General features: G+C 37.4%; 1 protein-coding gene across 10 annotated transcripts in view; it reads right to left on the reverse strand.

Annotated features, from left to right (window-relative positions):
* PPP1R12B (protein phosphatase 1 regulatory subunit 12B) overlaps positions 1 to 14980 on the reverse strand; it is a 237000-nt gene that overhangs the window by 128150 nt on the left and 93870 nt on the right. For 6 of the 10 annotated variants that reach the window (XR_012091213.1, XR_496491.3, XR_496490.3 and 3 more), the window contains exons 11-14: positions 14897 to 14979; positions 13132 to 13257; positions 10467 to 10649; positions 6566 to 6748 (exon numbers count right to left, since the gene is read on the reverse strand). Coding sequence is in view for 6 of the 10 variants with exons in the window: in XM_037985736.2 (XP_037841664.2) it covers positions 6566 to 6748; positions 10467 to 10649; positions 13132 to 13257; positions 14897 to 14979 (575 nt within the window). In the remaining 4 variants the exon portion in view is untranslated. Of the gene's footprint in view, positions 1 to 6565; positions 6749 to 10466; positions 10650 to 12569; positions 12611 to 13131; positions 13258 to 14896; position 14980 lie in introns of those variants that run through there. The other 4 variants (XM_007988927.3, XM_007988926.3, XM_073011633.1 and 1 more) reach the window with 3 other exon arrangements.

A 14980-nucleotide genomic window follows, 5' to 3' on the forward strand; every position in this document is an offset into this window, starting at 1 on the left:
CTCTGTCGCCCAGACTGGAGTTCAATGATGCAATTTCAGCTCACTGCAACCTTTGCGTCCCAGGTTCAAGTGATTCTCCTGCCTCAGCCTCCTTAGAAGCTAATTTTTTGTATTTTTTAAGTAGAGAAGGTGTGTCGCCATGTTGGTCAGGCTGGTCTTGAACTCCAGACCTCAAGTAGTTCGCCCACCTCGGCCTCCCAAAGAGCTGGGATAACAGGTGTAAGCTACTGCGCCTGGCCAAAAAAAATGTTTTCGTTGGTCTTGTATCCTTAATGTCTCTGTGCCTGGCACATGGCAGTCTCTCAATAAATGGTTGTTAGGTGCTTTATATATGTGGGTTCCCATTTAAACAAGATTCTATATAGATAATACTATTTTGCAAAATCTTGTACTTTAAAAACCATTCCTGATTCATTTACCAAACTCTTCCTATACGTGTGTCTATCTTCACTACCGCTGGTCAACTGTAATTCTTGTTACCTATTCCAATATAGTCTGAGGTTTCTTTCTGCATTAAAAACTTTTATTACATGTTAGTCTGCATCTATGAGTTTATCACAGAACTCTCCCTCATGGTGACCTTCAGTGTTTATGTTTTATGTGAATTCATCTTTGGTTCAAACTGTTTTTACAGTTTACAGTTTTTTACTCTGGGTTGCAGATGTGTTCCTTCAAAGTGGTTTGGAATTTACTTGTGCCAGGGCCCCAGAGTTTCATGGGTACAGACACAGTTTCTGTATTAAATCCTTGACTTCTGGGATTTCTAAGCTATATGAATAGTGAAAATTTCTCACAAATGAGTTGTCTGCCCCTACCATGATCCTTGTATAGATTTCCTTCCTTGCCACTTCCTTGAGTTATGGGCTAAATACCCTCTTCATGAACTGGGCAGCCCTTCGAGATTTCTAGCTCGAAATATAGTTTCTTAGTTACAGCTCGCAGCCTTAGTAGGCCCAAAGTCATGCTTTCTACACACACATGGCATTAAAATCTTGAGCGTCCAGACCTTATGATCTACATATAGGTCTGAACCAACCCTGGGTCACTCAAACAACTCTGGATTTTGAGTACTCTTCACTTTTGTCATGTGAGAGTTCCCTATCATTCTTCTGAATTCAACTATGAATTTCTGTTTATAATGGGCAAGGGAGCCTTAGAAGTTCCATCTACCATGTTGGAATCATCCTCCTAAACATATTTTGAAACCATTCACATTTCTTTCTTTCTTTCTTTTTTTTTTTTTTTTGAGACAGATTGTTGCTCTGTGGCCCAGGCTGGAGTGCACTGGCATGACGAGCTCACTGCAACCTCCACCTCCCAGGCTCAAGTGATTCTACTGCCTCAGACTCCCGAGTAGCTGGGATTACAGGCGTGTGCCACCACTCCTGGCTAATTTTTGTATTTTTAGTAGAGACGGGATTGTACTGTGTTGGCCAGGCTGGTTTAGAACTCCTGACCTCAAGTGATCCACTCTCCCTCAGCCTCCCAAAGTGCTGGGATTACAGACACGAGTCACAGTGCCTGGCCAAGATCATTCACACTTTTCTCTATCTCTTCTACCATTATCTTAGTGCAAGCTACTGTTCTCTCTCATGAGCCTTTCTTCCTCAATGGTTTCCTTACTGGTCATCTCACATCCATTCTTGTCTATTTTTCCTCATCCAATTCATATGTAATACTGCAGCCAGAGTTTAAAAGCCAGAACTTTAAAAACTATAGGTCAGGTCATGGTACTTTTTGCTTAAAATCTTCTAGTGGCATATGACCCAGAAATTCTACTCCTAGGTATATAATCAAGTGAAATGAAACCATATGTCCACACAAAAACTTCTCACAAATGCTCATGGTAACATTATTCATAATAACTAAAAGGTAGAAACAACTCAAGTGTCCATTGACTTATGAATGGACAAACAAAATGTGGCATTATCTATATGATGGAATATTATTCACCCGTGTAAAGGAATACAGTACTGATACATGCTATCACATGGATGAACCTTGAAAACATTAAGTAAAAGAAGTCAGTCACAAAAGACTGTATTTTTATCCCATTTATACAAAATGTCCAAAATAAGCAAATCCATAGACAAAAAGTAGATCAGTGGTTGCTTAAGCCCAGGGGGAATGAGGAGACTGGATAGCTACAGGGTACAGGATTTCTCTCTAAGATGATGAAAATGTTCTGTAATTTACTGTGATGATGGTTCCACATATCTTTGAATATACTAAAAACCACTGCATTGTACACTTTAAATGAGTGAATTGTATGGTATGTGAATTCTCTCTCCCTCTGTATATATGTATATATGTATATAGCTCCTACCCACTCCTCAAGCTTCATCCTAGACCTTTCCCCCTCATTCTCTACTCTTAGTCACAATGCCTTCTCTCAGTTTCTCCAAAAGATCAAGTGCCTTTTCACTTTAGTGTCTTTTCAATTGCCAGACCTTTTGTTTGGAATGCCCATTCCCTTCTCTTCACTTAGCTATTACTTAACCAGCAGATCTCAGGTTGAGCAGTATCATACCTTCATGAGAGCCTTCTTTCATCCTCCAGGAGAAGGGAAATCTTTTTTTTTTTTTTTAGAGACAGGGTTGTGCTCTGGGGTCGAGGCTGGAGTACAGTGGTGTTATCATAGTTCATGGTAGCCTCAAACTCCAGGGCTCAAGAGCCCTTCCCATCTCAGGCTCTCAAGCAGCTGAGAGCGTATGCCACCACCCCATTAATTTTATTTTTGTAGACATGGGGTCTTGCTATGTTGCCCAGGCTGGTCTTGAGCTCTTGGTCTCAAGTGATCCTCCCAATTTGGCCTCCCAAAATGCCAAGGTTACAGGTGTGAGCTACCATACCTGGCCAAGAAGGGAAGTCTTCTGTCGGCAGATCTTCGGTAAGACACTGTTGTAACAACTCATACTACTACTTTATAATATATTACACAAATACAATTATTTACATTTTTCTTTTTCACTAGCATATTTGTTTCACAAGGGCTCACATCATATTTGTCTGGTTCACTGATGTATCATCCGGGCTTCTCACAGCACCTGGCAACAGGTACTTTAAAATATTCAATAAGTATTTTGAAGATGAATGAATGCTAGAACATATCCAGTGAATGAGTCCAACCAGTCTACATCTAACATCTCCCTACTTACTTATCTTGTGCCATTCCTAAAATACACTTATCTTGACCTGTATTTGATGTACCACATTCAACTCATAATTCACTAATATTTTGATTTAACCATTTGAGTCACATATCTGGTCTGTTACAGGTACTATCTTATTGATTGTAGGTTACAACATTTCCAGAAGGCAGTAAAACTAAGTTTCTCCAAATAACAGTTCATGCAACAAGGTATTTAATAATGCAGTCTTATAAATAACCTGATATCCCCATCCTTTCTGGCATCAAGGTCTTAATGATGAGTTTAACTCATTTTACTTCTCTCAGCTCAGAAAGATTTTTTAAAGAGAGTTTTTGTCAGCTAATGAAAAGATTACTTTTGCATTTAGTTTCTAGGTGAAACTAATAGTATCTAAATTATATTTGAGCTATTAAGTATATAAGTATTTACTATTCAAGATTGACTTATTACTATTTCCTTGGCTGGAGACCAATTTTAAAAAGACAGTTACTGGCTCTGAAACCTGTTAGCCCAAAAAATTAATTTCCTGACATTTTATGTAAAGAAATGAAAAAAAAAAAAGAAAAAAGAAAAAGAAAAAAGGAAGGAAGGAAAAGAAAAGAAGAAAAACACTATTTTCTAACTCAACATCTTCCTTAACTTCCTTCTCAAAATGTGTCTTTATAAAAAAAAGTCTTTATAATAGACACATTAGAGCTGTCCTTATTATAATAAGCAAACATAAAAAGTTCTATTTGTATTATATCTTGTATCTTGTTTAATTTGTATTGTATCTTTTATACTTACTACACATATACACACACTCACATGGGACCTGATGGCTTCACTGCTGAATTTTACCAAACACTTAAAGAAGAATTAGTACCAATCTTACTCAAACTATTCTGAAAAACAGAAAAGGAAGGAATACTTCCAAACTCACCAGATGAGGCCAACATTACCTTGATACCAAATCAGACAGGGCACATCAAAAAAAGAAAACTACAGGCCAATACTAGGAAACCAAGTTCAACAACACATTAAAAAGATAATTCATCATGACCAAGTGAGATTTATTCCAGGGATGCAAGGATGGTTCAAAGATACACAAATCATTCAGTATGATATATCATATTGACAGAATGAAAGATAAGAATCCTATGATCATTTCAATTGATGCTGAAATAGCATTTGATAAAATTCAACATCCTTTCATGATAAAAACCCTCAAAAAACTGGGTATAGAAGGAACATACTTCAACACACTAAAAGCCATATATGACAAACCCACAGCTATTATCATACTGAATGGGGAAAAACAGAAAGCCTTTCCTCTAAGATCTGAAACAAGACAAGGATGTCCACTTTCAACCACTGTTATTCAATATAGTGCTGAAGTCCTACTTAGAGCAATCAGACAAGAGAAAGTAATAGGTTGGGCACAGTGGCTCAGGCCTGTAATTCTAGCATTTCGGAAGGCAGAGGTGGGAAAATGTCTTGAGTCCAGGAGTTTGAGACCAGCTTGGGAAACACAGTGAGACCCCATCTCTATTAAAAAAAAAAAAAAAAAAAGAAAAGAAAAGAGAGAGAGTAATACATGACATCCAAATTGGAAAGGAAGAAGTCAAATTATCCTTGTTTGCAGATATACAATCTTATATTTGGAAAAACCTAAAGACTCCACCAAAAAAACTATTAGAACTGAAAAATTCAATAAAGTTGCAGAATTTAAAATCAACATACAAAAGTCAGTAGCATTTTTATTTGCCAAGAGTGAACAATCTGAAAAAGAAATCAAGAAAGTAAACCCATTTGCAATAGTTACAAATAAAACAAAATATCTAGGAATTAATCAAAGAACTAAAAGATCTTTACAATGAAAACTATAAAACATGGGTGTAAGAAATTAAATAGCACACAAATAAAGATATTCCATATTCATGGACTGGAAGAATCAATATTGTTAAAACGTCCATACTACCCAAAGCAATCTACAGATTCAATGTAATCCCTATCAAAATATCAATGCTATTCTTCACAGAAACAGAAAAAACAATCCTAAAATTCATATGGAACTATAAAAGACCCAGAATAGCAAAGCCACCCTAAGCAAAAAGAACAAAACTGGAATAACATTACCTGACTTCAAATTATACCACAAAGCTATTATAACCAAAACAGCATAGTTCTGACATAAAAACAGACACACAGACCAATAGCACAGAGTAGAGAACTCGGAAATAAATCCATACATCTACAGTGAACTCATTTTTGACAAAGGTGCCAAGAACATACATTGGAGAAAAGACAGTCTCTAAATACACACAAATATAAAAGCTCCTTCCTTTGGATATTCAAATATGAAGTCAAACTAAAATCTAAATTTTGATAAGATTTCACCTGGTCTAATCTTAACAAGGGATAATTATAGCCTTAGTCTTTAAGTACATTTGAACCTCCCAAATGCGGTACATTCTATTTTTAATACTTCCTCGAGTAGGAGAAAATGGCCCATTCTTGCTTGGTCACATTTTCCAAGGTTTCTCTTAATGCTGGCAATCAAAAAGTTTTTGTTAGCTTCTACCTTAAATATCTTTTATGTCAATTCACAATGTTCTCTCAACTTCTCTCTAAGGAAATTACAGAATACCTAGTCACTATTCTTCTACCATATCATCACATACTATTCATTTCTTTTTCTGGTATTCTTCTCAAAGTAATCAAAAGTTTATATCCTAGTTCTATTTCTTTAAGCCTTGTGTCATACTGCTCCCTTTCTTTGCTGCCAGAGAAGTCAACACAGACTACCCATAACAAAACAAAAGACCCTTCTCTGTGCTTCACAGGTTCTCCATTACAAAATGGTGAAATAATGCCTAACAATTGTCTCTATCACAAGACAAACAGAAAAAAGATATGCCTAAATCCATAACGGCATAAGTGTCTATGCTAAATAATCATAAATAATTGAGTCACCAAAAACTGACTGCTCAGAGGCAAAAGACAGAACAATAATTTAAAGATATATTTTCAGGCTGGGCACAGTGGCTCAGCCCTGTAATCCCAACACTTTGAGAGGCCGAGGTAGATGGATCATGAGGTCAGGAGATCGAGACCATCCTGGCTAATATGGTGAAACCCCGTCTCTACTAAAAAGACAAAAAAATTAGCCGGGCATGGTGACACACGCCTGTAGTCCCAGCTACTCGGGAGGCTGAGGCAGGAGAATCGCTTGAACCCAGGAGGAGGAGGTTGCAGTGAGCCGAGATGGTGTCACTGCACTCCAGGTTGGGTGACAGAGCAAGGCTCCATCTCAAAAAAAAAAGATAAATTTTCATAAATGTATTTGAAATTGGGAAAAGCACTTTATGCCCATTCCTTTATCTTGTACCTCAAAGCAGAGCCCCACAAATGAAATCAGTAACTCAACATACCTCCTCTTCTCCCTGGCTTCCACAGAGGAATCTGTTCCAGTAATGGAGAGTACAGGAGTAGCTGTAACCCCATTGGCAGTGCTAGGCAGAGGGCGATTGGTGATCACACAGAGCGGGGTGCTAGAAGAGACACTGTCTGCTGTTTTCTCTGCTGTCGAGTCAGCCTGGGATTTGTGAGGAGTCCTGAAATAAAAAAAGATACAAGCAGAAAGGAAATGGTTAGGCATGCTATACAACAAAGCACTGGCACAGAGACAGAAGGATTAAAGAGCGGTTCATCTAGGAAATCTTGCTCTGATGTTGTTTGTTGGATTTTTAATTTTGAGCTCTTACAGTTTGGAATAGTATAATTACACGTTTAGTCTGACATCCTTTGCCTGAGGAGTTACATTTTATGAGACTTGTATGTGTATGTGTGTGCCTGAGATTTCGTTTTAACAAAAATCATTAGCTATGGCACAAGGCAAGATAGTGACATATGCAATAGTGTTTTAAATGACTCCCCAGTAACATCTGGTCTCCACACATGCACACAGAGACAGGGCCTCTCTACACAAGAAAAAAACATTAAAGTCACTTACGATATTAGTCTCTACCTGTTCCTTAATTCTTGGCAGTGGGAGTCTTTGTGGTAGTCCTCAGCCTAGATTTGATGACCATCTTCTTGGATTATCCAGAGACAACTGATACTACAGCTCAGTGTGCTTAGTTCTCCCTCACCTAGTTCAGTAACTGCTCTCTCTTTCCATTTAACCAAATGCCTGTCTATATTCATAACTGCAGAAATGAGAATTGAAATAAAAACCAAACCAGATTCTATAAGTATCCTTAACTACAGACTTTTCAACAGCAAGCTGTATAATTAAACTCATTTACATGAAAACAAGATCTTTGTTTCTTAACAAAGAGTTGAGAGCAACCATTGGCTCTCCACCCAAAAAGCTATCATTTGTGATATCACAGCTGTTGCTGGGGTAACAGAGGTCCACAACTGATACAGAGATGGAGAAAGCAATGAAAAGCACAAATATTAAAAATCTATTTTTTTCACCTACTCACAATTATTAGCAGAAATGTTCACAGGTAGCTCTAAGCTTACTTCCAAATAATCACATTACAAGCTTGAAAAAAATAATAAAAATATAAAAAAATAAATATGGTACCTAGATAAAACAGAAAAGCAGACTATTTTAAAAGATAGAAGTAATATCTAAAAAACACATGCTAATTCTCCAGAAGCAATTAATGACTACAAAAAAAGGTGAAATTTTATAGTCATTTTTTAATAAAAAAAGAAAAGGCAAAAAATTCCTCAGACTTACAAGATAAGAATCTATAGGAAGTACTAATAAAATTAGCTAGACACACAGCTATAAAAAATTACACTTAACCAAACCTTACTTGAAGTTCTTTTTAGGTTAATAACATGTTTTGGTCTCACTGTAATTTCTTATGCTGTTGAAATGCCAAGGATTTTATTTTATTAAATTACATAATAGAACTTTTACTATTATTTTGAAATGCAGTGTAATTTTACAAGTAGATTGTTAGAATAAGCACAGCCCTAGAGCAGAGATCAGAGGATATGCAATGGGGTAGAATAAACATGGGCTTTGGAAACACAACATTTGCTTAAATATAGACTCTCTGATCTCTTCTTCATTGATAAAATAGAGATAGTGGCACCTTAAAATACAGGGTTCTTCTAATGATTAAATAAAATAATGTCTGCAGGACACCTAAAATAGTACCCAGAATAAAATATAAACTCAGCAGAAACAAACAGTGACAAAATAGATAAGAGCTTTGAAATGTACAAATCTGGGTTCAAATCCCACCTCAGTTCCTCACTGGCTGTGTGACCTTGGGCAGATGATTAACCTTTCGGTCCGAGTTTCCTCATCTATAAAATAATACTTTATATAATAGGGGGCTCATTATAAGAGAATAGATGATATATGTATGCATGAGACAGCTAGTTGTCTAACCCATATCCATTGTCACTTTCTTCTTTATGAACTGAATCCCTATGTTATTGACAGCAGCAATATACCTAGTTAAAGTACACACTTCTCAAAGTCTCCTGGCCACTAGAGGTACCCAATAAGACATATGCAGACAACTAGTACTTCTGGGAAAACTCTCAGTTCAGAGGCATTCTTTCTTTGTCTGTTTCCCTCTTTCCTCCTTCTTCTTCCGTAGAGTACAGCCATGATAGCTAGAGCTACAGCAGTTATTCTGGACCACGAAGCCACCCATGGAAATGGCAGCCATGACGCAAGAACTGTGGAGAAGAGAGAACCTGGATCCTTTAATGACTGTGGAGCTACTGAGCCAGCTTTGCATATTTCTAGACTTTCTTAAGTGCAAGAAAAAAAAACTTTATCTTATTTAAGCCACTACTACTTACATTTATTGTCACATGTAAGCAAACTAAATCCCAATATAATACCTAACCAAATGCCTGTCACATAATGGGGTCCAACAAATTGCAGTTGTAATTATTTTCTCTCAGTTGCAGCTCTTCATAGTTATAGTAATAGCAATATAGTATTACTATACAATATGTAATATTATATATGTAAAATATAGTAATATGGCCAGGCACAGTGGCTCACACCTGTAATCCTAGCACTTTGGGAGGCCAAGGCAGGCGGATCATGAGGTCAGGAGATCAAGATCATCCTCATTCTGGCTAACATGGTGCAACCCCATCTCTACTAAAAATACAAAAAATTAGCCGGGTGTGGTGGCATGCACCTGTAGTTCCAGCTACTTGGGAGGCTGAGGCAGGAGAATAGCTCAAGCCTGGGAGGTGAAGGTTGCAGTGAGCTAAAATTGCACCACTGCACTCCAGCTTGAGTGACAGAGAGAGACTCCATCTCAAAAAAAAAAAAAAATACATATATATATATAGTAATATAATATAGTAATAATAACCTCTCTATGTTTGTTTCTTCATCTATGGTGATAATAGTTAACATGTCTATGCAAATGGATTATTATAAGGACCTAATAGATTTACCCATAATTACACAGTATTATTATTAATAATCCACCATAAACCCTTACCTCCTGGCTGAATTAATGATCACCACTTATTTTAGGGAAAGAAATCTAGTAAACTGACAAATATCAATCAAGCACCATCATTGGCGTTCCTGCACCAACACCATCATTAAGATTTTTTTCATTTTCTTTGTCAGTTGTAGACACAGACCCAAAAAAAGAGACCCTTTGCCACCACACATAAAGGATTAAAAGCCACAGTTAAAATTACAGCTAAAGTCCTAACGTACTTTCACAATAACACTCTACCATGTTATCCCTTAGCTGAACTAGAAACCAAGAAGATACTGCTCCCAGAACACAGTTTAGACAAACACAAATCTGTCCCTTCTCACAATGTTTCCAGCAAAATACTCTCGTTGGCTAGGAGTTTTCAGAAGGCTATCACAGGCTTTTGGAAAATGAGTTAGCGTTCTTTCTGCTTTGGGTTTGCATGCCATTTAAAAGACTAAATACAAGAGATTCCTATTATAATTACTGGAAAATTAATAGAAGTAAAATATGAAAATATTTTCAATATTTAATTTAGCACAATAGTATGACCCTTAAATTGTAATCACAACTGGTAAGGTTGTTGAGAGATGAAATCAGTCATATTAAGCTGATGTCCAAACACCAAGTACAATTATACATACCCTTTGATTAATCAATATGCAACTGTTGACTGGTTAATACAAGTCAAAGCAAAAGCATCTTCATTAAATTCAGACATTTTCTCAGGAATTCTAACTTGCTTTTATAGTGACAAAGTCTCTTTGGTTCAAATTTCGTATCTGTTTTCAGAGCCATTAACTTTGATGAATGCAACTCAAATGGCTCCAAGAAGCCTTACCTGCCATGATGTACAGATGCAGTAGTGTTTGCACTGATTGGTGCAGGGCAAGAAGAGGCAGGTTGCCACTGGCTGCCCTGAGAGGTAGATGAACCAATGGTAATGGGTGAGGTAGCAGGAGATGAATTGCGATTGGCTGAAATGTAGGGACTTGTGGGGTCACTACTTCTACCAAATGAAGCACTGCAAAACAGCACACAGTCACTTTCTTCAGGACATGCTGCTCACCCACCATTTCCCAGCACCACCTTCCCACCCAGATTGTGCACTTGAAATGAATATAGACCAAAGAAAGGGTATGACAACTGGGAAGTGAAGTGATCAACTCCAGTTAGAGCTGAGTCACTGGCAGCAAGCAGGCAATCATCCAAAAGAATGAAGGAATCATCACTCTTTGAAGGATGGTCTTTTTGGTCAGTCATCCAAAAGAGTGAAGGAACGTGGAGGAAGAGAGATGATACTGAATGAGGGAAAGCAGGAAAGTAGAATATATGATAAGAGGAGAGGCTAAGAAAGGTAATAATAGGAAATAGGATAATTTTATTAGAAGAAAATAATTCCCAACAAACTCAATGCAAATAATCATGCAACCCCAAATGTCTACCTGATACAGAATTAGCACTGCAAAAGCAAAAGCAAGACCAGAGAATTTGGAGAGGTTGTGGAGCAGAGATTTAAAATTTAAAAGTGGAAAAGGGTAAAGAAGCTCTGTGAAAAAAAGTGACTTTGAGAACTGCAGTTATTCAGCCTAAAGCAAAATTGCCTCTGGGAGGATTTAAAGTTTTAAGTCTAGAAAGTAATACTATATGAGCAATAAAGGGCAACTTTTATTTGTTTCAATTGAAGACAGGTAAGAACTATCTCAATTGCAGGAAAAAATTATTTGGGTTCAAATTTCAAAAATACTTCTTGACTATAATAGAAATGAGACACTTGAGGAGATAACAAAAAAAAAAAAAAAAGCTATAAAGCCTTCCTTGGAAAAGAGGTATTTTAATATGGGCTATATGAAAGGAATTTCTGCCTATACACAAGAGATGAACTAGAAAATGGAATGTATATGAAGGTTTGGCATAGCTAGGAAATGACAAATTTCTCCTTACACTTGCTCTTTTAAATGGTGATGGCATAAGATTCTTTCCTTTTAAAAATCATAAGATCGGCTTTTACAAAATCAAAAAATGCTTTAGGGTTACAGGAGAAGAGCTTTGGAAATTCAAGATATGAAGCAAGTTGTACATCTTTTCCTCGAAAAGTGCTCACATCATTAAGCATGCTTTTGATCCTAAATAGAGGCAGCCTGTCCCTTCACTGTTCACCATAAGTTTGCCAAACTACATCTATCAAACCAAATACCTCTCAACCCATTTGCTGATTATTTGGATCACAAAAATCAACAACCTCACCACAGAATAACTCCATGCCTGGAAATTAAATGGCAGCTTTCTCCCTTCCCTTGATCTAGAACATTATTTTCTCAGAAAAGTTTTCTTGATCTTGGATTCAACTATAAGGAATAATAATGCATCCAGGAAGACCAAGGCCTTAGCCATTAAGACAAATAGGTGATAGCCTCATAGAGCAAGAAACACCTCTTTTGTGTAATAAAGCATCAGTGAGTCCATCAAACTTTCATACTTCCCAAGTTGAGCCCTTTCTTATAGAATGTATCTACAGAACTGAAGAACATTAAAAGGCAACAATGACTGTTTTCTAGCTATTTCCCATGTTTCAACAATAACTAGTTGACAAGTTTTTCTGTCAAGTGGAAATAAGTGTTGATTACAAAGAGTTAATGTGCTCATCTAGTCTATGGCCAGGGCCTGTTTCTAAGGTGGCCAACCAATCATCTAAAAAAACCCAGTGATGAAGGCTATGGTATGAGGAGATAGTGGGAGGGGTTTAGTGGAATTGAAGAAAGAATTCAAAGTAAGCAATAAAAAACAGATTCTTCCACATTAGCAGCAAAGTTCAAATTAAAATATTAAGTATTTTTGTAGCTTAATGGCTCTGGCAAAGGTGCTTGGTTTGTTGGCTAGTATGTGGCAAAGAAAATAATTGCAGAAAGGGAATACAGATGAGAAAAGAAGGAAACCCATGTACCTTCTCTGCACCAAACTTGCGAGTTTCACATCTTGATGGATCTGAGGGCCATTAAAGTCATAAGAAAAAAAACAACTCAAGTCCCTAAATTAACAGGCTTCAGTATGAAACTTCTTTAATGCAATAGAAAACTGTCCCCATTTCCCATCCCTCCCCACTTTATAGTATCCCTCCCTTTCTCCCCCCAAAAATAGCACATGGGATGAGAACTACTCTGTTTCAGAATAAGGAGAACCAGCTACTGGACAAGGATAACTTAAATTCAGTCTTGCCCAGACATTACTGAAAGCCACTTCTGAATGAAAATTTTAATAGAATGGAGAGGATGAAGTATGAAGCCAGTAGTGAGAATCTGAAATTAGCTTACTTTAATTCAATTATTAAGAGAATAAATTAATTTTAATTTTAAATTATTCAAGATGTTAATTCTAAGAAACCTGAAAGTAATTCATTTTGATTCATTTCTGTGGTGTTAATTGGACATAAAAAGGCATGCAATCCTTACCCATATTCCCATGGCTAGAGTGAAAGGAACATCTCCCACCCCCTTTGAGCCTGGTACCTTTTCAAGTAGGTTGATACATAGGTGGAGGGGGCAATTGTCTGTGGGGTTTCATTTCCCTTTGCTTCGTCCCTCCATAGCTGCCGGGTATAGGAGCCACTCCTCACTAGATTAACAGCTGATTCTCTGTAGAAGCATGAAAGGAAAACAAAACACTGATTCCTACCACCAGTTTTTGTCCATGATACAATGCAAACAGAGAGAGAAGAGCCAAACAGGCAAACTATAACATGGCTAATAGACACATTCTTCAGGTGATTCTGTTTTATATACCTGTTTTCTGTACAGAAGAGAAGTATTACTGCCTGCTTTCTTTCATCAACTTTGAACCAATTAATTTCAACAGGTACCAAATTCCTCATGTCAAAGGTCTCTAACTCTTTTGTAATAAGAAGTCACTTTTGATCTTCACTTAAAAACTGCTTTGCAGCTGGGCATAGTGACTCACATCTATAATTCCAGCACTTTGGGAAGCCAAGGCAGGCAGATCACTTCAGGTCAGGAGTTCAAGACCAGCCTGGCCAACATGGCGAAACCCCATCTCTACTAAAAATACAAAAAAATTAGCCAGGCATGGTGGCACATGCCTATACTCGAGAGGCTGAGGCACAAGAATCGCTTGAACCCAGAAGGCAGAGGCTACAATTAGCCAAGATCGTGCCACTGCACTCCAGCCTGGGCGACAGAGTGAGACACTGTCTCAAAAAAAAAAGAAAAAGAAAAATTAGTCTTAGTAGTAGGTGGCTTTTAAGTTAAGCAGAGAAGGAAATGATGGGGGAAGATGAAGAAGTTACTGAGAAAAAAAGGTTATTACAGAAGGGGAAGGGGAAGGAAGACTTGCTGGAAGCCTCTTTAGCATTATAAATGAAAAGGTATCCAGGAAAGTGCTGTACTAGGATTTTTGATCCACAATTGATAACTCAGGGTCTTTGTTGCAAAACCTATGGGTTTCCATGCTTCACAAGATTCTCTAGCACAATCCTTCTCAAACTTTAATGTGTATTAATATTTGAATCACCTAGGGAATTTCATTAGAATGCAGATTCTAATTCAGTAGATCTGGAGTAGGGCCTGAGATTCTGGAGTCCTAACATGAACCCGGGCCAGGAGCAGTGGCTCACACCTACAATCCCAGTGCTTTGGAAGGGCAAGTCAGGAGGACCACTCGAGGCCTGGAGTTTGAGACCACCCTGGGAAACATAGCAAAACCCTGCTTCTATTAAAAAAAAATTTTTTTTAAGAAAAATAAAATGTACCCAGGTGATGCCAATGCTGCTAAGGTTTGAGATCACATTTTGCCCCGAGATGCAGCAATACTTCAAAATCCCTATATTTAACTAATTAGGACGACTTTAATTTTATCTTCTGACAAATTAGAAGTTGGTCAATTTAATTAAATAACATTATTTTAGTGTTCACTATGTGTTAGGCACTGTGCTAGGAACTAGGGGTCCTTGAGAAACCAGACAGACACAGACCCTACCTTTATAGAGCCTGCTGGTGGGCTAAAACTAATGCATGTGTGGAAAAATCAGGGAAGACTTCCTAAAGAAGGTAATGTCTAAGCTGGAGTTAGAATTTGAAGAATAAAGAACTAGCAAAGCAAGGATATAAGAGTTGAGGTGTTCTAAGCAGAAGGAACAAACAATTCATAACGTGGTAAGGAAATCTGAGGGAAAAATGCAGAAGAGTTATGCCCAGGAGATGACTATGTCCAGCAGACCTAAGAGGACGAGGACCATCTTTTGGCTGGTTTTAGGATTACCTGTTCTCCTTTTCTTCAATATCACTTGTGCTGTTGAGCTTCCGGGGTGCTAGTGAACTAATATAGCTTTTGTTTTCTCTCTCC

Source organism: Chlorocebus sabaeus, chromosome 25 (genome assembly GCF_047675955.1).
Source record: "Chlorocebus sabaeus isolate Y175 chromosome 25, mChlSab1.0.hap1, whole genome shotgun sequence".
NCBI lineage: Eukaryota > Metazoa > Chordata > Mammalia > Primates > Cercopithecidae > Chlorocebus > Chlorocebus sabaeus.